General features: G+C 50.5%; 1 protein-coding gene across 2 annotated transcripts; it reads right to left on the bottom strand.

Annotated features, from left to right (window-relative positions):
* Positions 1–1,217: 1,217 nt before the first annotated feature.
* Positions 1,218–20,776, bottom strand: Arhgap1 (Rho GTPase activating protein 1). 2 transcript variants are annotated; one of them, XM_027936380.2, is made up of 13 exons: positions 20,693–20,776; positions 16,825–16,996; positions 16,510–16,605; positions 9,845–9,932; positions 5,796–5,927; positions 5,041–5,127; positions 4,788–4,886; positions 4,371–4,478; positions 4,222–4,298; positions 3,959–4,036; positions 3,380–3,508; positions 3,073–3,176; positions 1,218–2,946 (listed from the first exon to the last, which is right to left on the bottom strand). In XM_027936380.2, the coding sequence occupies exons 2-13, from the start codon at positions 16,955–16,957 to the stop codon at positions 2,758–2,760; spliced, it is 1,320 nt and encodes a 439-aa protein (XP_027792181.1). In that variant the 5' UTR covers positions 16,958–16,996; positions 20,693–20,776; the 3' UTR covers positions 1,218–2,757. The 2 variants fall into 2 exon arrangements, with proteins under 2 accessions (XP_027792181.1, XP_027792182.1); XM_027936381.2 differs by having other exon boundaries at positions 16,825–16,984; positions 20,693–20,763.
* Positions 20,777–20,803: the final 27 nt, after the last annotated feature.

Below are 20,803 nucleotides of genomic sequence, written 5' to 3'. Positions count from 1 at the left end.
CACTGCCTCCATGTTCCAGTCACTAGCTTAGAGCTAAAGAGAGCCAGTGAGAGGAGGGCGCTAGGTCCTCCTGCCTGGAGGTTCCTGGAGGGAGGCCACAATTGTGCAATGAGACTACTTTCCTGGAGCTCAGGCCCGTGTTTAACCACCATCCTAACTGTCCTATCCTGCAGCTCTGGCCAGGCTGCCCTGCCTGAGCAAGCAAGAAAGAAGAATTAGGCAGGCCCACCTGGGCCACCACAGCCTCCTGATGCAGCAGCCAAGCCCTCAGCAACACCTGGAGCAGAATTCCGTCCTACCTTCACAGTGACAAACCTTTTTTAAAGATTGGCACCAGGTGTGGTGGTGCAGGCCTGTAGTTCCAGCTGGGGTAGGATTACAAATTCCTAGCTTCAGCAATTTAGCAAGACCCCATCACAACAAAAAGGGCTGGGGAAGTAGCTCAGTGATAAAGTGCCTCTGGGTTCAATCCCCAGTACTTTGGGGGGTGGGGCGCAGAACACATAAATATCTGCATCGTTTTCGAGCACATTTTCCACCGCAGAGCCACACCCCAGCCCTCATTCACCATCGTAATCTGTAAAGCAAGGCAAAATGTGCTCAGAAGAGGAAATGGTGCCAGGTCTTCCACAGCCTCTGTGGCCACGTGGCAGGTGGAGAAGCCCAGCTTCCCAGGCTGAGGCTGGGGTGGAAAGAAAGGGAGGTCAGGAAGTGGGGGTTTCAGTTCCCGCTGCCACATCAAGCTGGAAGTGTCACTACACTCATTGTTAAGTACCACACACGTCACAGAAACCATTTTCTGGTGAAAATAATCTCAGGTGAGATCAATTCTTTTTCATGAGTTAGAGCTGGTCAGTGATTAGAATAAGAATTCAAACCCTAGTGTGATTTCAAAGCTAATCCCAGTGTCCACCACAACCCCTCTAGTTTTCTGCCTTGCTTGCCTTAGATAAATCTAAGTTCACCTCAAGCTTCTGGCACCTTCCAAATGGGAGTAGAAGAGCTTAGGATGCAGCACGTGGAGACCAGCTGGAACGCCGAGGTGCAGGAGTGGAAGGTGACTACAGATACCTCCCAGCCCAGAAGATGGTCAGAAAGCTGGTCTCCCGAGTCAGATGGAGAAGGGGGCAGGCGGGCTGGGAAGGGGCTACCTGACCGTCCCCCCCTTCTACCACATTTACTCTGCCTCCAGGCCTCACTTCCCCAATAGCCAGGTGGGCAGTTTTTCATCTCCATTTTTATTGAAGTATAAAAAGTGCAAACGGTGAAATACATGATTGGTGCCACAGAAGTCATCAGGTGTGAATGTGAACACTTGATTCACAGTACAAGTGCCCCCCAGGAACAGCCCAGCGGGGCAGGGGATGAAGAATGTCCAGACAGATCCAAAAGGCTCCCCAGTAAGTGGGGCTGTGAACAAGGCTTGATATACAAAGGAGGGCAGAAAGCAGGAGGGCCCAACCTGGGCCAGGCTGTAGACACAGGGGCTGACAGAACCAGCAGCAGGTCCACGCCCTGGGTCTGATGTGCCAGAGGCCTGGGGACAGAGCAGTGAGATTGGCCCCGCAGCCGCTGGCTTACAGAAGGAGCTGCCCTGCCTGGCCATGGCTGTGGGGGAGGGTCACTGCAAAGATTCCCTGCCACTGGGGGACAAAGCTGGAGGAATGAGGTCCCCAGGTTCATTAGGAAGAAGTGGAATAAGGGATACCAGCCATCGCTGGGGGCCAGGTTTTCTGAAGGACAAAAGGACCCCAGGGCCCCACACTCCCTCAGAAGGTTGCTAGATCCCACCTGGCAGGGGCTCAACTATTAGTAAAATCTCTGCCCCTCCTGTGGGCACTGAGCCTCCACCAGACTCCCTCCAAGAGTCTCCAGTGGACAAGGCAGCTACCATATATTCTGAGGCACCAAGTCACTTCTGGCCAGAGCAGGGACATGACTCCACAATATACAGGTCCACAAGAGCCTATGGCCTCGAATCTGTGCATGTGGGACACAGGCAAGGCCTGAGTCACTGATAGCCCCTGACACTAGGACTCGGGGGGCGAGGGGCACTATTTAAAATGGATGTCAGGACTCTGTCCTGTCATCCAACCTGCCATTCCTGGCATGTAAAGACGTCCTGGGGCAGTACCACTTGGGGAAGGCGGACCCAGGAGGCAGAAATCGGAAGCGGACTCCGGCCTGGTCATTCCTCAGCTGTGGAATTACCCAAGGCTGAGCCTGTGGAGGGAGGGTGGATGCAGGGTGCCTGTGTCCAGCTAGTGTACAGTGGGACTTCTAAAAGCAGAGCAACTGCACCCAGACAGGGAGGCACCAGGGCAAACCATGGGCTCAGCTGCTCCTCCTCCAGCAATCAGGAAGGGAGAACCAGCCCCAGCTACCAGCCCAGCCGGCAGTGATTTTGTCATCCACTGTTGCCAAGGAAACAGAGGCAGGAAGGGTTACAGGGCTCAGGCCTTCTCCAGCTGGAAGAGCCAAGCCGGGCTCTGGAGCGCCTGGCAGGACCCAGGCACCCCAAGAGGCAGTGAGAAGTATAAGGCGAAGAAAAACGTCCCAGGGTAACAGCCCCCGGGCCTGTGAGGAGGAGGGCCAGACAGAGGGGAGAACCAGCCACCCAGCTAGCTAGCTCCAGCTTCCATTTCCTGGGCTTTCACCCCCTTCCTGGGCAGGAGCCCCAGGATCTGTGAGGCTGAAGCCTGGAAGAGGAGTCCAAACTGGGGTACCAGAGAAGGGGCTTGGACGGTGGAGCTAGGCTCAGGGTCCCTTGCAATCAGGGTTGGGGAACAACTCCCCTTGATGGTCCAGGAGGAACTTGGTGAAAGTGTTGATGGGATTAATAGCCTTGAGGGTGATGGCGGCATCCTTGGCCCACAGCAGGTTAGGGCCAAAGACAACAGCAAGGTTAGTGTTGGTCATCTTGTTCTGGTCAGAGTGGGCAGAAATCTGTGGAGGGAATCGGGGACTGCATCAGGAAGCCACAGTCCTGCCTCCTGGTTCCAGCCACAGTGCAGCTCCCCCTCCTCCCTCCCTGTACCCCAAGTGAGCAGTGGAGGCTGAGGTGAGTCTCACCTGCACCAGGAAGGCAGTCAGGAATCGAAGCACCTGGTAGTTCTCCTCAGGCAGCGTCTGGAGGACCTGCTGTGTCACTTCCACTCTCTGGCTCTCATCGATGTCTATAAGAAATCGGGTCACGGGGGAGCCAGGCTGGCTCAGGAAGCCCTGACACAAGGCAATGAGGAGAGCCCACCAGACTTCCTGGGAGATGCCCAGGCCCACAAGCCTGCTGGCTGAGGTGGTGGGTAGACAGTCAAACACACCTGCCCCCAGTTTAACCCCAGACCAGGCAGTAGACGTGCAGACTAAGAGGGCAACTCACTGAGGAAACCCACAACGTGGGGGTAGAGGTCAAAGGTTAGCAGGGGCTCTGGAAGCTCCCGAAGGAAGGTCTTGAGGATGACGGCTGGCAGGTGCAGCTCATTGTACTGGTCAAAATCCACTGGCAGCCCTGGGTGGGAGAGGCAGGCTGGAGATCACGTGGCCCAGCCCAAGGCCAGCAGCCACGTGGAGGCCAGGTGGGCCCCTTGAGGCCCCAGCCAGGACACAAGCCCCCTCCTCTCAGGAGCCACCTCTTACACCTGCCTCCTTTCCTCCTCTGTGACAAGGGAATGCAGGTTCAGACCATGTGGGGGGAGTGAGCCCCCACCCCTCTGAATAAGCCTGAGCCCAGGGGACCCAGAGTCTGACAGCTGGCCTGGAAACAGGCAGGCACAGAGGGACCTATGTAGTGATACCAAATGCCACATAAACCTCTGACAGGAAGAGACTCTGGGAGCCTTGTTTACAGGGTAGCAGAAAGCAGAGAACTCTTCTAAGTCACATGTGTGCCCTGTCCTCCCACACTCACACCCTCGGGGTCCACACCGACTCAGGGGCTGCACATCCCAGGGCCACTCACCCATGTTATACTTCTGCTGCACCTCCCGCACGACCTGGGTGTTGGCTGACCTCCGGAAGATGCCCTCGGTGGTGAGAGCTAGGACAGTGGGGCCTGGTGAGTCTCAGAGCTCTGCGCAGCGGGTAGCTTCCCAGCCCCCTCTCTGTCCTCAGGTTCCAGGTAGAGTCAGTGGGGGTGGACCTCAGCCCTGCCCAGCAGCCTCCCAAGGGCAACTGGGGGTAGGTGACTTTGGAAGTTGGTGGCCCCAGGGCCCTGGCACTTACCATGGGCCTGCAGGTAGGCAACGGTCTCTCTGAGCACAAGTGGGATGGGATCCTGCTCAGGGTTCTTCTCCTGGAGGCTGTGGGGACAAGGGTATTGAGAGGGTCTGCAGCCCAGCCTGGCCCCAGCAGCCCTCAGCCCTGGTACTCACTGCTGCAATGTGACCCCAAATTGCTGGTTGGGGAGGGGTGGTCGCGGTGGCATGGGCTTGGGGGCTGTTGCAGGACTCTTCTGTGTGGATTTGAGGAAGTCGTCATACCTGGGGGGCAGATGGGACAGGGATCAGGCCCTCTGGCTTTGTAGTCTCGACAGCCAACTTCCTCAGGCCTTTATCGCGCAGTTTTACATGGATTATTTTATTTAATCCTCACAACCCGACTTCATGCTACCCATGACAAAGCAAACATTTAAAGAGATTGTCACACCCTGTGACAGAAATGGGGCTTGATTCTACTCTGACTCTGTCTGCTGTCCCCGAATCACGACACTCGCTTCTTCTCATTACCCTGGGTTCTCCAGCTCCCTGCCCAGGGCCAGCTTGTCCTCCCCGCCCCCCGCCCCGTCTCACTTGAGCACTTGGCGAGGGATCCCCAACTGCTCCAGCTTCACATGCTCGCTCAGCTCGCTCAGGTAATTCACGTAGAAAATTTTCCGCCCAAACTTGAAGCTGCCAATGGAAGGAAGGGCCTGAGTCGGGGCTGTGCCACCCCCGCTCTGCCCACCCAGCTCAGACAAAGGTCTGGCCCCAAGCGGTCTGAAGGTGCTTGGGCCCCGAGACATGCTGGAGGTGCAAAGGACACGTGTGGAGGCCACCTGCTCACCTAATGAGGGGTTTGAAGAGGATGAGCAGGGTTTTGATGAACATGGTTGGGTGCACAATGTACAGGGCCTTGATGTTCTTCTTGTATCTGTGGGAGAAGAATGGGAAACTCAGGAGTGGACAGGGGTTCTTTGGTTATTTCTTTCTTTATTTTTTGGTTTCAGGGATTGAACTCAGGGGTGCTAATCCACTGAGCCTCATCCCCAAACATTATTTTTTTTTTTTCTTATTCTGAGTCAGGGGCTCACTAAATTGCTTAGGGCCTTGCTAAACTATTGTTGACCTTGAATTTGTAATCCTCCTGCCTCAGTCTCCTAAATCACTGGGATTACAGGCATGCGCCACCACGCCTGGCCAGATAGGGTTCTTTTTGTGTGTGTGTGTGTGTGTGTGTGGTGCTGGGTTCGAACCCAGGACCTTGTGCATGCAGGGCAAGCACTCTACCAACTGTGCTACATCCCCAGTCAAGATAGGGTTCTTAATGGACAGTTTCTGATCTGACTACTCATGGTAGGCACTTGAGATAAGTGTCATTGTTGCCCCATTTTGCAGATTACAAAACAAGAGGCTCAGAGAGATTAAGTAACATGAAAGGTCACAGAATGAGGAAGTAGAAGAACTGGGATTTTAGCAGTGGCCCTCCTGATTCAGACTCTGTTTACCCAGGGCGGGGCTCCACCTCCCCCTGGCACAGCGTAAGCTCCTGCCCGCTCGAGGGCAGCCAGAGCCTGCAGAGCTGCTGGTTCCCCGACCCACTTTCGGTCAAATTCTCGGTAGGCGTCCCGCAGCCAGCTGAGGGAGGGCTTGTTGTCACTGGTCAGCCCGTGGTGCAGGTACAGCAGCGTGTAGTCGCTCTCCACATACTGGTCCAGTGTGTGCTTCAGGTACCTTCAAGGGAAAAATGGCTCAGACATGACCCGCGTACAAGTGTGGCCCAGTCCAGGTGAAGACAGAAACCGGTGTCCTGGGAGTCTGCTGCTTGTACCACACACCCCCCACATCCCCCAGCCAAGGTCTGTCTATTCTGGCTGCATAATCAGTCACCAGCTTCCTGTTGGGGAGGCAGAGGGTGGTGGCTGGGCCAAGCAGGAAAATAATGATAACAGCACTCATTTTCTTTTCCTTGGGTGCTGGGATTGAACACAGGGCCTCGTGCATGCTGGGCAAGTGCTCTACCACTGAGCTACATCCCCAGCCCAATAGCTCTCAATTTGAGCACTGACTAGAAGTCAGAAAACCTGGACTCTAAGCTGGGACGTCTTGCCTACCTGCAGTAAAAAGGGAATGACATTTCCCTCAGAGAGCCTCTGTTTAGCAAGGTAAGCTTTTAGGGTACGCCAAACACTTTCCATACATCATCTCATTCCTTCCTTATAACAATGGGAACTGATATTATCCCTATCTACAAATGAAGACAAGGAACAGAGAGGTCAAGTGCTTATCCAAAGTTACACAGCTTGTGGAGGTGACATGTGCAATTCCAAAGCCTGCATTCTTTTTTTTTTTTTTAATTTATATTTTTTGTAGTTATAGATGGACAGCATGCCTTTATTTTATTTGTTTCATTTTTATGTGGGGCTGAGGATCAAACCATGTGCCTCACACATTGCAAGGCAAGCACTCTGCCACTGAGCTACAGCCGCAGCCCAAAGCCTGCATTCTTGACTTTGGGACAGCATTGCCTTTCACATGTGAGCGCCTCCAGCACAGGCTGTAAAACACTGTGCCTGTGAGAGGCAACCAAGATGGCCAGAAGATCCTCAGCTTCAGTTATTAGACCAAAGAGCCACGCTTCAGATTCCTTATGCTCACAACATAGTACCTACCACCCCAACACACGCACATACACACGTGCTCTTAAGCATGCAGAGAACGAATGGAATGAAAAGAAAGGATGGAATAATTCAAGAAAGGGAGGGAAGTCCAGTGTAAAGTCCTCTTTCTGGCTGGCCAACCAGCCCCAAGGCTCCAGGAGGGACGCCACTCCAGACTGGGCAGGCCCAGTGCTAACAACATCAAAGAGGCGGAGAGGAGGGAAAATGCCTGGGGAAGTGCCCAAGGATTTGACCAAGTGCCAGACAGGACATGGTCGACCTGGAGAGGGCAACCTAAATACTGTTCCTGGCGCTGGCCTGAAGCAGCACAGGCAAGCATGAAATGCGGCTAATGCTGGATTATTACTGATTCCAATCATTAACTACACAATAATTCACCCTTTACCCACAATGAGTACACTGCAGTTTACAAAGAGCTGTCGCGTAAAAGGACGGCATTTGCCACTATGAAAATAGCAGAGACTGCAGTGAAAATGCACATTCTCATCTGCCGAGATGTCATTACCTTTTGGATAAATAACAAAATGATGTTTATCAGAAGCTATAAAATGTTCAAACTCTTTGAACCTGTAAAAGTATGTCCAGGATTTAAGGATAAATGTGTTTCTGTTCCGAGTTGAACAGAAACTTTTTTGTAGGAGGCTTTCATCCCAGACTTTTATAATGGGGGGAAAAAAGAAAACAACAAAAATAGCCAGCCGTCCAACATTAGGGAATTGGTTAAAGAAATCATGTGACTTCTACAAATAGAATATCTCACAGGATGTTTCTTCAGAAAGCACTAATCTGTGAAGTCAGAATGTCAGAACAGAGGTTACTGTTTGAGGTGGAGACAAAGGGACAAAAGGTCTCTGGGGTGTGGGTGACATGGGTGTGTTCAGTTTCTAAAAGTCAGGTATGGTGGCATCTGCCTGTGCTACTTGAGAGGCTGGGGCAGGAGGATCATTTGAGCCCAGGAGTCTGAGGGCAGCCTGAGCAACACATTGAGATCCTGTAACGACAACAAAAATTCAGGTAGCACATTTTACAATCTGTTCTCTTTTCTGTATGCATGTTAAATGTCAATAAGTGTTTTTAGAAGGATACCTTTGAGGAATGTTTAGTGCCCAGAAGAGAAAAACATCATGTAAGGTACAAAACTAACGGAAGGGTTCCTCATGTTATAGAAAAAAAGTAGGAAGTGAATCATAAAATATTAACCATGGTTTTCTCTTTGGGTGGTAGGTTTATGGGAATCTTTATTTTTTCATAGTTATCTTTTTTTTTCTTTATATCTACTTACATTTTCCCAGCCTCTCAAAATAGTAACACTATGCAAACATACACAATGACACTTCATGTCTATTATCCTACCCACTGCTCACACAACCCTGTAAGGTGGGCACATTCTTTTTTTTGTTTTGTTTTGTTTTGTTCTTACCGGGGATGGAGCCCAGGGCCCTGCACATGCTAGGCAACTGCTGTACCACTGAGCTATAACCCCATAATTCTCATTTTTATAGGGCTTGGAAGAAACTTGTCCCAAAGCACATAGCTACTAAGAGCCAATTGAAGTTTAACTGCCCTTCTGACTCTAAGTTTCAGGCATTTTCCATTTCAACCCACAGAGCTGGCTGGGGAACTGGGAAAAGCCAAGTCTGAGGTAATCTGACTGAAAACAGGACAGCCTGATCCACGGTCAAAGAGCCTCTGCCGTCAGCACTGTGACCAGGCTGTGTGTGTGTGTGTGTGTGTGTACACGCATGTATGCGTGCGCCTGCCTGCCCGGGAAGGATGGAGGGCCCAGAGCAGGGGTTGATGGAGGGGTTCTTGAACCTGGAGGAAGACCCAGAGCGGGTGCACCTCCCTCAACAAGCTGTCTCCAGAGGACTGGGTCTTTTCCATCCCCATCCTCTGACTTCCTCCCACGTGGACGATTATCGGCCAGCAGTCTATCACCTGGTACACCAGAGATGGTGAAAAAGCTAGAGGGGAGGGCAGGTGACTCAGCCACCCTCAGGCTGAGCTCCTTGGCTATTCCTGGCTGACCACGTGGTAGGCCCGGACAAGATTCTGCCTGCCTCCCCTGAGGAACAGCGGGAGGAAGTCAGAAGGCCAGAGAGAAAGAATTCACAGACACTGGAGGGATCCGGCCTCCAGCCCTGGGCCTAGGTGAGACTCCAAACTCAGGCCGTTGCCCTTCCGCTGTGGCACTCTGGCCTTGTCCCCAAGCCCAGCCCATTCCATCCCCACACACAACCACCCGGGACCTCAATGAGCTCTAACTGCTATGGGCAGTACAGAAATGTTACATTTAGGGAGTGCTTTAAACTGGCCAGGAAAGAAGTACAAGATGGTCGCTCTGCACAGAGAAAAGGCGGAAGGAGGTCAGGTACTGCTCTGCTTGGATGCCCACACACCCTGACTGTGCTGGTCCCCAACGTGTGCCCAGTGCTGGTTGGAGAGTGAATGGTTATCAGAACAGGATCTGCCACATGTCACCTTCAACTAGCCTATGAACTTGAATTCAGAGATGTCTCTGTTACATGTATCTGGCTAAAAGAACCCACAAAGGTACAGAAAGCACAGGCACCAAATTTGGCACAAAATAATATCACACTAATTATGAATATAGATGACCAACTATCACGACCACATAATACACCATATGATAATTTGGATGGTATTTTATTTCTTGACACATTTTCACGTGCAGTATCTCACCCCATAAGGAAGGAGGACTGGATGACTGTCCCCCTGGAGAGTGAGAAAATGAGACTCAAGGACACTTGCCAAGGTCACAGTTTCTGTGACTAGAAACTAGGTCTAAATCTTAGTCTCCCACAAATATAAAACAGCTCCTCATGGGAGGAAGTGAGGCATTAAGGGAGGTGGCCTGGTCCCCTAGCAGGGAAGGACAGTAAGGAAAATGGCTATGGGCTACCTGGGGTCTGGGCAAAGGTCCCACGCCCCTTCTCCATAGGTACTCACCCCAGGAGCTTGCTGTGGTCCAACTGGTGGCTAGGGGGCATCCGACAGGCACTAAACACAATGATCTTCCTCCCATACTTGTCATCTCCTAGGTATGAAGAAAGATGGAGCCCAGTGGATTGAATGAACCAAAAGAATGGGGGAGGGGACGGGGTGTGGCTCAATGGTGGAGCACTCGCCTGGCACGTCTTAGGCACTGGGTTCAATCCTGAGCACCACATAAAAATAAATAAATAAATAATAAAGGTTAAAAAAAAAAAAAAAAAAAGAATGGGGGTGATGAACACAGAGGTGCCAGTCTGGAGACCTGTGTCAGTGAGTAACAGGCCTGAGCAGCCCATGGACACTTCCTTCAGGCAGTGCTTACACTCAAGAGCATGCCACTTAAGAAAGAGGGACTGGTTGCTTTCAGGCCAGTGAGCCAGGGTACAAAAACCAACATCACTTTTTTAAAAAATAATGCCTGATATGGGCTGGGGTTGTGGCTCAGAGGTAGAATGCTTGCCTAGCACATGTGAGACCTTGGGTTCGATCCTCAGCACCACATAAAAATAAATAAGTAAAATAAAGGTATGGTGTCCAACTACAACTAAAAAAAAAAAAAAAAAATTAGAAAAAAAAGTAATGCCTGGTAGAAACAACCCAAATGCCCCCCAGTGGGTGAGTGGGTAGAGAAAATGTAGTATATCCGTGCAACGGAACACTGTTTGGCCATTAAAAAAAAAAACAAAAAACGGTTCTGATATGTGCTAATATGAATGAACCCTGAAAACACACTAAGTGAAAGCAGCCAGATTCAAACAGGCACCTACTGTATGATTTTATTTATTAGGTGATTCCCTAGAGACAGAAAGCAAATTAGTCGTTTTGAGGTGCCGGGAGAAGAGGGACTGCTTAACAGGCACAGGGTTGGTACGGGCACAGGAGATGAAAATGTTCTGGAATCAGCTGCACACACTGTCCATATACTAAACACCACCAACTGTACACTTTAAAATGAAAGACACTTTAAAAAAAAAACTGTGTTAGGTTTTTGTTTTTTTTTTAATTTTTTGATACTGGGAATTGAATCCAGGGGTGCTTAGCAACTGAGCCACATCCCCAGGACTTTTTTTTTTTTTTTACATTTTATTCAGAGACAGGGTCTTGCTAAGTTGCTTAGGGCCTTGCTAAATTGCAATCTTCCTGCCTCAACCTCCAGAGCTGCACCATCAAGGCCAGCGAAATGATTGATTTTGTTATATAAATTTTACCTCAATTTAAAAAACTCACATTCACCAAAGCACTTATTATCTTGCCAGTCATCTTAAAATTTGTCTGCACTTACGCACCCACTCTGAGGCACAAGTATCTGGAAAACCTCTTAAAGCTACCTTCTCAGAGAGTCTGAAGCCACAGAGGAAATGAGCCTGGATACTTAATGGTCATGTCTTACTTTTAACCATTGACGACACATTCTGATTATACTACTGGAATGGCCGATCACACTTGGCCCGACTGACCTCTGCACACTTCTAAAAATCATATACTTTCATATTAAAGAATCTAAAGAACATGGAATTCGAAGAGTGTGTAAACCTCTGGCAATAGGCTCACACAGGTGTGATCACCAGGGATGTCTGCCAACAGTTTAATGGTCTGACCAGCTGGCTCCATCACAAAGCCGGGAAGTTCCTGAGACATATGCTACTGTCCCCAAAGTGAGATGCTCCTCAGGGTCAGCATGGGTCAGAGGCCGCCAGCACAGTTCAATGGGGCCAGGCCTAGTCCCTACATCACCATGTCCCAGGGACTTTCCCTTCACCTCTCCAGAGATACCAAACTACACTTGCTAATTCCTGCAGCCTCAGAGGCAAATAAAAACCACATAACTGATCCAGGAATTGCAGGGACACTCTGCCCTTCCACATCTGCCTCTGAGGATGGCTGAGTGTCTCCCCATATTTAACAAGCCATGGTCCTGCTGACCCTGCCTGGTCCATGATAGAGGCCGGAGTCAGAGCTGCTCCAGAACGGGCAACACCCTCCCGCTTTGCTCTAGGGCTGAGACAGGGCGCGCTGCAGGGTGGAAGGAGGCTTCTGGCAGGGCAGCCCTGTCCATGGTAGCTGTGCAACCTGGTACTTTGGCCTCACTCCTAGCAGTCTGTCTGTCACAGCCAACCTCTCTATCAGTCCCTGACCCCTCCTTTTTCCACCCAAAGTACAGCCTGGCTTTGTGGGCCCTGAAAGTCCCAGCCAGGGCCCTCTAAGTATTTCCTGTGTCAGTTCTGAGGCCCAGCCCACCAAGCCCTGAAACATGCTCCCAACCTGCCCAACATCTAGCCAGGGGGTTTATAAACACCTATCTGCCCCTACACACAGCACAGAATCCTCTTTTCCTCCTGAATCCCACTCCAGATATACTCCGTGGCCCTGGTTCTATAAGTGTCCCTGAAAATCGCTCACAGGACTCTGGGCTCCAGAGTCACACCATGCACACCTCCAACACATAGGCACTAAGCTTGTCTATGCCAGGCTGGGTTTAGCTTTCATACCAGACAGATCTTTCCTGAAGTTAACTCCAATGAAGGCTGGACGCTCAACCTAATCTCCTCCCTGAAGCCTACATCCTCCCCTCCTTCCCTCAGAGAGGTGAGCTGCCCCTTTTCATGGCTCCCAGCATAACCTGTCATGACACTGACTCTCTCATGTAACTGTTCATACAACCCCTGTCTCCTCCTGACACCTGAAAGGTAGAAGACAAGAACTCTGTCTGGTCTGGCCTTAGATCTATAGTGCTAATCCAGCATGTGGCAGGTATCCAGCAGGTGTTGGAAGCCTGAAGTCACAGGTCACCAGAACATGGTACACACAGTTTCATTTTTGAAACCTGCTGATGTTTAGGTTACAAGTTAGACTGTGTTAGTGAGTTTCCCAAAGCCTGGGACAGAATTTCTTCTGACTGACAGAGAATCCTCAGTGTGCCAGTGTGAAAAGGAAGTGCAGCTCCTTCCAGAAGCACATCTACTCTGAAGGTCCAGATGCCACCTGCTCTCTTCTGCACCTAGCCTAGATGCTCATGTGCTGGGTGCCTTCCAGGCCAGCTGTGGGTGGTTCTGGGCCTCTGTGCTGGCTCCAATTTACTTCTCACAGCTCTAGCAAGAGGAAGAACAGAGTGGCAGGGGACAGGGATAAGGGTTAGACTAACAGCCTGCTCACATAATCTGGTCTTCAGGAAGCTCAGGTCTCCCACCAGGAGCCTGTGAAGACAAAGCACTCTGTCTGCATACTCTAAGCAGAGGAAATTCCCAGGATGAGGGGTTTCCAAGATTGTTCCTCCTGCTACCCTAACAATAAGATAGCCCTCATTGCCTGGCAGATCTGAGGAGTTGGGGCAGAAAGTTGTGAGCTCTCATGGCTCTGGAATGTGAAGAGTTAGTAAGTGGCTAAGGAAGCAGTTGGGGTGAGTCCCAGGGCCCTGTGGTTCCCTCTCTCCGCTGGCCATAGCAACTGAAATGGGAGGCTTTGTGTTCTCAACAGGGCTCTGCCAATGCGCTCAGCAGATCCATCAACTCCCTGTTATATGAAAAATATTATAAGCACATGCACACTTTTTCTAGAGAGTTACCTACACTGCGGATACCTTTAGAGGTCTCGAAGAGGCCTCTGACAGTTTTAAGAATTACTTCACTTGGGGCTGGGATTGTGGCTCAGCAGTAGAGTGCTCGCCTAGCATATGTGAGGCACTGGGTTCGATCCTCAGCACCACGTATATAAAAAAATATATATTGGTATTGTGTCCATCTACAACTAAAAAAAAAAAAAATTTTTTTAAATAAAAAAGAACCGCTTCACTAAAGTATAAACTTTTTTTGGCTGGGGATCAAACCCAGGCCTCACACATGCAGGGCAAATGCTCTATCATTGAGTTACACTCTCAGCCCTAGACTGTAAGTGGGTTTTTCCTCACTGGGCACTCAATACTGGCTTGTTCCAGAGTTCCGTGATATCGTTCTATGAACTCACACTAAATGAAGCAAGGACAGGGATGGAGATGGAGGACAGCTAGGGTACAGTGAGGGATCAGATGACAAAACTCCCAGACAGGGAAGGAATGAGAGTAGGGGCAACCTTAGGGTCTAGCCCCTGCCCTCTCATCTCTGGGTTCAGCTTTCATACCAGACAGATCTTTCCTGAAGTTAACTCCAATGAACGCTGGACACACTAAAGTGGAGTCCATTACCCAAGTCTTTGGGTGGCCTGGTGCTTGGCAGCAGACAGGGCAGCTGCTGTAGCTGCTGCAAGAAGCCATGAAGAGGCACAGAACACTCCCACCTGGCCCAGAAGGGAACCAGCTTCTGCTCTGGAGACTTAAGGGAGAGGCTAAGCTGGCAGCTTTGCTGTCTCCAGAGGACCAGGGGAGAGAGCGCAATAAGGAGGGGCCTGAATGTGTGGAAAGCCAGACGGGGCCCAAGAGTGAGGTCTCTGCATTCCCCAGATACCAATCAGGACTCTCCCAGGGTGGCCTGGGTGTTAATCAGCAACAGGACAGCTCCTCCAGCAGGCATTCTAGGCACTGCCAGACCAGCCCCAGCACTTACAACCTGCAGAGAAGGCTAAGGACACTCAAGAGGCTAGGACTGGCAGCCTACAGTGTGCTAGAGACACACATCTGTTAAACTGTCAGGAATTTTGTGAGCCACTTGACATCATGTTGGTAGCTTGAAACCAGCTGTGACAGAAATTGCAAATGCTTCAAATAATGGTCTTTTTTTTTTTTCTTTTCTAGAGAGCCTCCTGTTAAACATTTACCAGCACACCACTGGAAAGAACCCACTGGCACTGAGTCAAGTTTGACTGAGGAGCATGACAGCCACTGCTATCAGGTATAACAGAGGCTGCAGAGGAGTTGGGGACACAGCCCACTCACCCTTCCTGCATGGGCTCTTTCTCTGTTTCTAGTGTCAGGAACATCACTGTGGGCTCATCAAACCAGCCTCATTTGGACAATACCAATCCAAATTACTCATCAACCAGAGAGGCATGCACATGGGGACACCATCACCCAGGGGTCTCTGAGCCAGCCTAGTGGCCAGACCTGATATGGATGAGGCCCCTCTGTCCCCTGGAGCTCCTTCTCTTTGGGCTCTGGGTGTGTCCCCACACAGCCTCCACCCTATCATGCCTCCCATAAACTGCTATTTCCGGCTCCCAGGCACCACGAGCTCCCAGGTTCCCAGAGTAGGGCTGCAATTAAGCTAGCCCCACTGGCCTCCACCAAGAGCCCTTCCTGATCAACAGCCCCAGAGGCCAGAGCCCAGAGAAGCCAAGCACAGAGAACTAGGACTAACACCTACCTGACTGGGTCCCCTCAGGCTCGTCACACCCTGGGGAAACAGAAAAATGCTACAGCTCTGCTGGCTGGGGAACAAGGGGACACGTGTGGAGGTGGGATGGGCAGCCTCCTCCAGCTGCCTTGTGACTTAATCACATAGGCTAAGAGGCTGTCTGGTAGACTCCTTTACATCAGACATCCCCACATTCTACCCAAGTTCACAGGGGGACTCTCCTGAGCCCAGGTCAGGACCAGGCCAGGAAGAAACTCTCAGCCTTGCTTCTGTAAGGGTGAGAGAGGTCAGGGTCAAGGCCCCCAACAAAGGCAGACAACAGAAACACTTTGGACATTAGGGGCAACCTATTCAACTGCCCCAACACCCATCAGCCCAGCATTTAGAGGGCTGGAGCTCCTTGCTGCTTCCCCAGGCCAGATGCCTCCAGGCATGTGGCTTCTCCCAGCCTCAGTACCACCCTGGGCTCCAGGGGTTGCAATCTACTTGGCTCTCCTTGCCTCAGAGCAAGGAGAGGCTGTCACCCTTGCTTGTAGCTGCCTAGCCTCAGGGTTGCCTCTTCTGGCGGTGGTATCCTGAGGACAGGGGCCAGTTTAGCTATGGCTCACTACCTCCTACTCCAGGTTTCTTCTGGGTCCTCCTTATGAGCAGGAAGGAGGAAGGTTCCTGAGGCAGAGACCCAAAGGGGGCTCTCCACCCATTCAAGACAGGGTACACATCTGCCAGGAACTTGATACTCTAGGAGCTATGTTACTCTGAACTTCTGGAAGGAAGCTCTGTCCATTCCAGACATCCTTAGAGGTATGGTTTCCCAAGAAGGACTGACACGCCCCCTCAGCTCCCATAACTGATTGGGTAGAAAAGTTGACCTCAGGGCCAAGGGGAAAAATGGGGAATGGAATGAATGGAATAAGGGGAAAGGCAAGGCTACTCACTCAGGGCCCACTATGCTCTTGCTCAGCACTAAGCCCTGACATACATTCATGATTTCATGACCCAGTGAGGAAGAGCTCAGAGAGCAGAGCTGGAGATCAAACCCAGCACTTTCTGACTTCAAAGTTACTAGGCCATATTGCCTCCCATGTATCATCTCAAATGGAAACAACAAGACCATAGATCAGGAAGCAGTGAGGGGTGAAAGTATCAAGAGGCAATCACAATCAAGCCTGTGCTTTTTAAAGAAAGGTACATGTGCTGAGGAGCTCCAAGATCTTAGGTCAAACCATAGGTAGACACCAGCATGCCCCCCAGACCCCTCCCCTATGGTGTGAGGGGTGAGCTTCTTTAAACCAGGAGCACAGACCATGAGGAAAAAGGTGCAGAGCTGGGTGTGCTCACCTGCCACCTCCACAATCTGGTGCCGGGCAATGTCATAGTAAGGGTCATCCCACTTCAAGTGTGTGACTGGTTCCGGGGAGCTGCTTTTGGAGTCATCTGAGAAAAGGACAAAATCAGGGTATAAATCCAGGTGGCTGATACAGTGCTTTCCCTGATACACCCTTGCTGGCCCTCCCCTCAGGAAGGCTTGTTTTCCTGGCCCAATCCTGGGGCTGTCTGCTTGCTCCCAGGTTGCTCCCCTGGGCTCTCCCTTCAGCAGGAAGTAGGTCTCCCCTCCAACATGCCTACAGCTGCCCAAGACCTGGTGGTGCCCACCTGACTTGGGAAAGTCTGGCATTTCATCTGAGGGCCAGTTCTTCTCATCAATGGAGGCCAACTTCAGTTGGTTCAGAGCCTGGCTGGTGTCATCGAGGGTCAGGTCATCCTGCAGCTCTGAGAGCGGATCCATGGCAAAATCTGTCCTTTGTGGCAGAACCTGAAGGCAGAGCTGGGAGAGTTAAAAAGGTGGAGGGTCAGTAACCCCCTCTTTTCACCTTCTGTAATTTTTTTGCAAGCCCTCCTGGCCCCTCTTCCCTCTCCTGGCTCCCTTGTCCCTATTCCTCAACACTTCTCATCTTGCCAAGAGTTCCATGGAGCATGTTGCCAGGAAAGGCAGTTGGGGCAGAGGATGGCACAGCTTGGTACCTTCCCTCAGGTCCTCAGCTAGATAGGAAGATCTGTGCCACGTCCTGAGCTGCCTACCACCCAACAGGCCGGGGGGTGCAGTCCCAGCTGCAAAGGGCAGAGGTCCATGTCCCTGGAGTACAAAAGCCTCGTGGGTCCCAGCAGTTACACAGTGGATGTTATAAGAATCTAAGGAATCTAAGGATTTCCAAAGGCCTTGCATGGCTGTGATCCTATCTTCTCCACCCCTCCCCACTGGCCTGAGACGAGGAGGTAGCCAGAGATGACAGGGTCCCAGGAAAAAGGTCATGGTTGAGCAGCCCAGCTAGGTTTGCCCCAGGACAGGAACCAGCAACAGGAATGGAATCTGCTGGCTAGTCCCAAAAGACAAATCTGCAGGTCTCCATGTTAAGACCTGTGGGAAGGTTCGCATACCACTTTCAAGGTGGAAAGGTGGATAGACTACTCTAAGGATTGGATGGCACAGATAGAAAAGGGAGTGGTTAGTGATATCTGGAGTGCTAAAGTAAGGTCAGTGACAGACAAGTAGGAAGCAGGGAGAAGAGCTGACACTGAACCAGGTTTCCTTGTCTGGGACCTGGCCATATAGTGGTGACACCCTCTGTCCTCAGTCGTGCGGGATTCACCTCCTGCTCTCACCAGATGGGTGAGGGAGGGGGCATTAATTCAATCCATTTTTCCAACCCTAGAAGAGACTGCTCTCAGGGCTGCTGCATTCCTGGAGCCCAGAAAATGACATATATGGTCAGAGAATCAGCAGGGCAGATAAGGAGAGCAGATAGGACTTGGGGGTGGGTAGGAAGAAGGAGAGAGCTGTCATCTGAGATCCACAAGCTGGGCTCTAAGGCGACATGACAACCTCCCGCAAATTTCACAGCCAAGGACTCTGGATGGTGAGCCTGCTCCCTGAGCATAGCAACAACCACCCCGTTACCAGGACAACCACTGAGTCAGTGGAAAAAGCTGTTTCAAGCTCCCGAATCAAAGGGTCAGAAAGTCCTCCTCTTCCTTTCTCTCTCCCTCTCCCCTGGCCTTATCCATATCCTCTCAGTGAGTACTAAGAACCCTCACTCTAATGCCTAACTCCTTACTTCTCTGCAACCCTCAGCCCTCCAAAGTAGGCCATCTTCTGTCTTGAAGAGATTCACCCCATCCTTCTACATGCTCCTCCCCCATTCAACCAGGAGACTGTGGGTTGCTTCCCAACAGCGGCCTACAGCTGAATAAGAGGGACAGAATCTAATCCAAAGCAAAACCCTCTAGGCCTGAGCATTTTCTCCATCCTTTCTGTCTTGTCACTGCCCAGGCACCAGGGGGTCCATCATCACTAATAGATATCCCAGAGAAATCCTTCTGCATACAGTAGGTGCTTCATGTGATGGAAAAAGCATGGGGTCAAGTACATGGAATTCAGGGTTATGGTCCTGTCTAAGCCAACGAGTTGCAAAAATCCTGGGCCTCAATGTCCTCATCTGTGGAAGCTAAGGCTCCTCCCAGGAAAATAATTCGGCAGTGCTAAGAAATAACTTGTGCCGAAGTGAACAGAAGGATTAGAAGCAGCAGTTAGGGACTGAGCTATGTGTGAAGGAGAGAGAAGGACACATCTAACAGGGGGCTGAACTTGAACTCCACTTCTTTTCCATATACTCCTCCTCTGTCAAGTTTTTCTAAACTTGACCTCCCTCAATTCCCCACATAATCTCCTTTTTCAAAGGTAATCACAATGGTCCCACCTCCCTGCCATACCAACCTCCCTAGTCCCCCTATAACACACAGCTGTCGCCTTCTTTGAGCCCAGAAGTTTAGCTACAATCAGCAAGAGAGTGAAGAAAGCCAGTGAGTGAAAGAAAATTCTAAGATAAAGTAGTGGAAATCATGTATGCTGGCTGCCTAAGATACCCACCAATGGCAAGTCCTGTTCCATTCCATTCCATACTTCCCACTCTTTTTTTTTTAAAAAAAATTTTAATATTTATTTTTTAGTTTTCGGTGGACACAACATCTTTGTTTGTATGTGGTGCTGAGGATCGAACCCGGGCCGCACGCATGCCAGGTGAGCACGCTACCGCTTGAGCCACATCCCCAGCCCCCATACTTCCCACTCTTGAGATCAATTTTTCCTTTTCAGCAGATCAACCATATAACTTTCCCCAAATCTTTGAGAATCACTTTAGGTACCAGTTTTAACTTTTGGGAAACGGTTGTCCAAAATGATGTCATTTGTGGACTTTTTTCCCTAAAAAAATAGTCAACAGGTATATGTAGACTTACGTGAAAATTTAAGGGGTCCACAAACCCCCTGAGAATCACTATTTAAGAACTCACTCAAAAGCTGGGATGCAGCTCAGTGGTACAGCATCTGCCTAGCATGCACAAGGCCCTGGTTTTCATTCCCAGTACCACAGAAACAAAAAAACCTATTCATAATAATGCCTGGCACATGGTAGGTGCTCAATCATTAGGTGAATTACAGAATAAGTGAATTCTTTTCCCAAGTGGAGAAGGGAACTAATACAGTTGAGGGACATGAATTGGACACAAGCAATTAACTTCAAAACAGCACTGGTCCAGCATGTACTACCAAGCCTGTTTACTGGGCCCATTTTACAGTTTGAGGAAGTGAGAAGCAAATTGCAAAAAAGTCATACAACTTACAGAGGCAAGATTTTTTAATTTTTTTTTTTTTTTTTTTTTAGTTTTTAGTTTTTAGGTGGACCCAATATCTTTATTTTACATTTATGTGGTGCTGAGGGTGGAACCCAGGGCCTCGTGCATGCTAGGCAAGCGCTCTACCTCTGAGCCACAATCCCAGCCCAAGAGGCAAGATTTTTAATTGTTCTCTGAGATAGACTCTTGGTGAAAGGCAATCCCTCAACAATTCATTTATGCGATTCTCAAGGTTCAAAAGAACAACTTCTCGATTAATCTTTCCTTTATGCAGACCAGAGATAGACTCTTGAAATCGTTTTTTTTTTCTGGTGCTGCATTGGCCTATTAGCTGTGGCTCTAGAATTACAAAAACACATATCCCACACCATTACAATAACAAGACTCTAAACTACAATCACATTTGCGCTGAGTTTTTTAAAACCAGGATTGAGTGTAATTAATCTCATTTCACAAATTAAGAAAGTGATCTAAAAGCCTGGCCGAATAAGTGGCAGGGTGGAACACTTCTCCCCAAATTTCTCATCCTTAATGCTTCCCTAGATGGTATCTGGGAGACTTCTCCCTCCCACGGGCTTGTTCAAAGCTATCTGGCCTGGCCTCTGCCCTGGGTAGGGCAAGAAGTCAGCGAAAGAGACTATTTTCTCCCGGCAGGCGCCAAAGTGAGGGCAATCCCCGCAGCAGAAAGCCCAGGGCCCCAGGCGCAATTCCACCCCCGCTCCCCTTCCTTAGATCTGCTCGCGTCTCCCCTACCCGGATCCCATTCCTTCAGATGACCAGGTCTTTCCCTTCCCGTACCCCACCCGGAGGGACCCCAAGCCCTGGAGCTTACCGCGCTCGGGCACTACTCCCTCGGCCACGCCTGTCAAAGCTCGGCAAACATCCGGCTCCGCTGTGGAACGGGAACCGCCCCCTTCGGGTAGCCTCACTCCCCAACCACTTC

The sequence above is a fragment of the Marmota flaviventris genome, chromosome 9 (genome assembly GCF_047511675.1).
Source record: "Marmota flaviventris isolate mMarFla1 chromosome 9, mMarFla1.hap1, whole genome shotgun sequence".
Classification (NCBI taxonomy): Eukaryota; Metazoa; Chordata; class Mammalia; order Rodentia; family Sciuridae; genus Marmota; species Marmota flaviventris.
The sequence above is the reverse complement of the archived record's forward strand: the minus strand, read 5'-3'. Positions and strand labels throughout refer to the sequence as shown.

Bases quoted from the DNA above. Each gene is read 5' to 3' on its own strand.
- Arhgap1 (XM_027936380.2), bottom strand. From the start codon at position 16,957: ATGGATCCGCTCTCAGAGCTGCAGGATGACCTGACCCTCGATGACACC. The intron at 4,479-4,787 runs GTGAGACGGGGC...TCTGCCCCCCAG, and splicing joins ATCCCTCGCCAAGTGCTCAA to GTATGACGACTTCCTCAAAT. The intron at 2,947-3,072 runs GTGAGACTCACC...TTCCCTCCACAG, and splicing joins TGACTGCCTTCCTGGTGCAG to ATTTCTGCCCACTCTGACCA.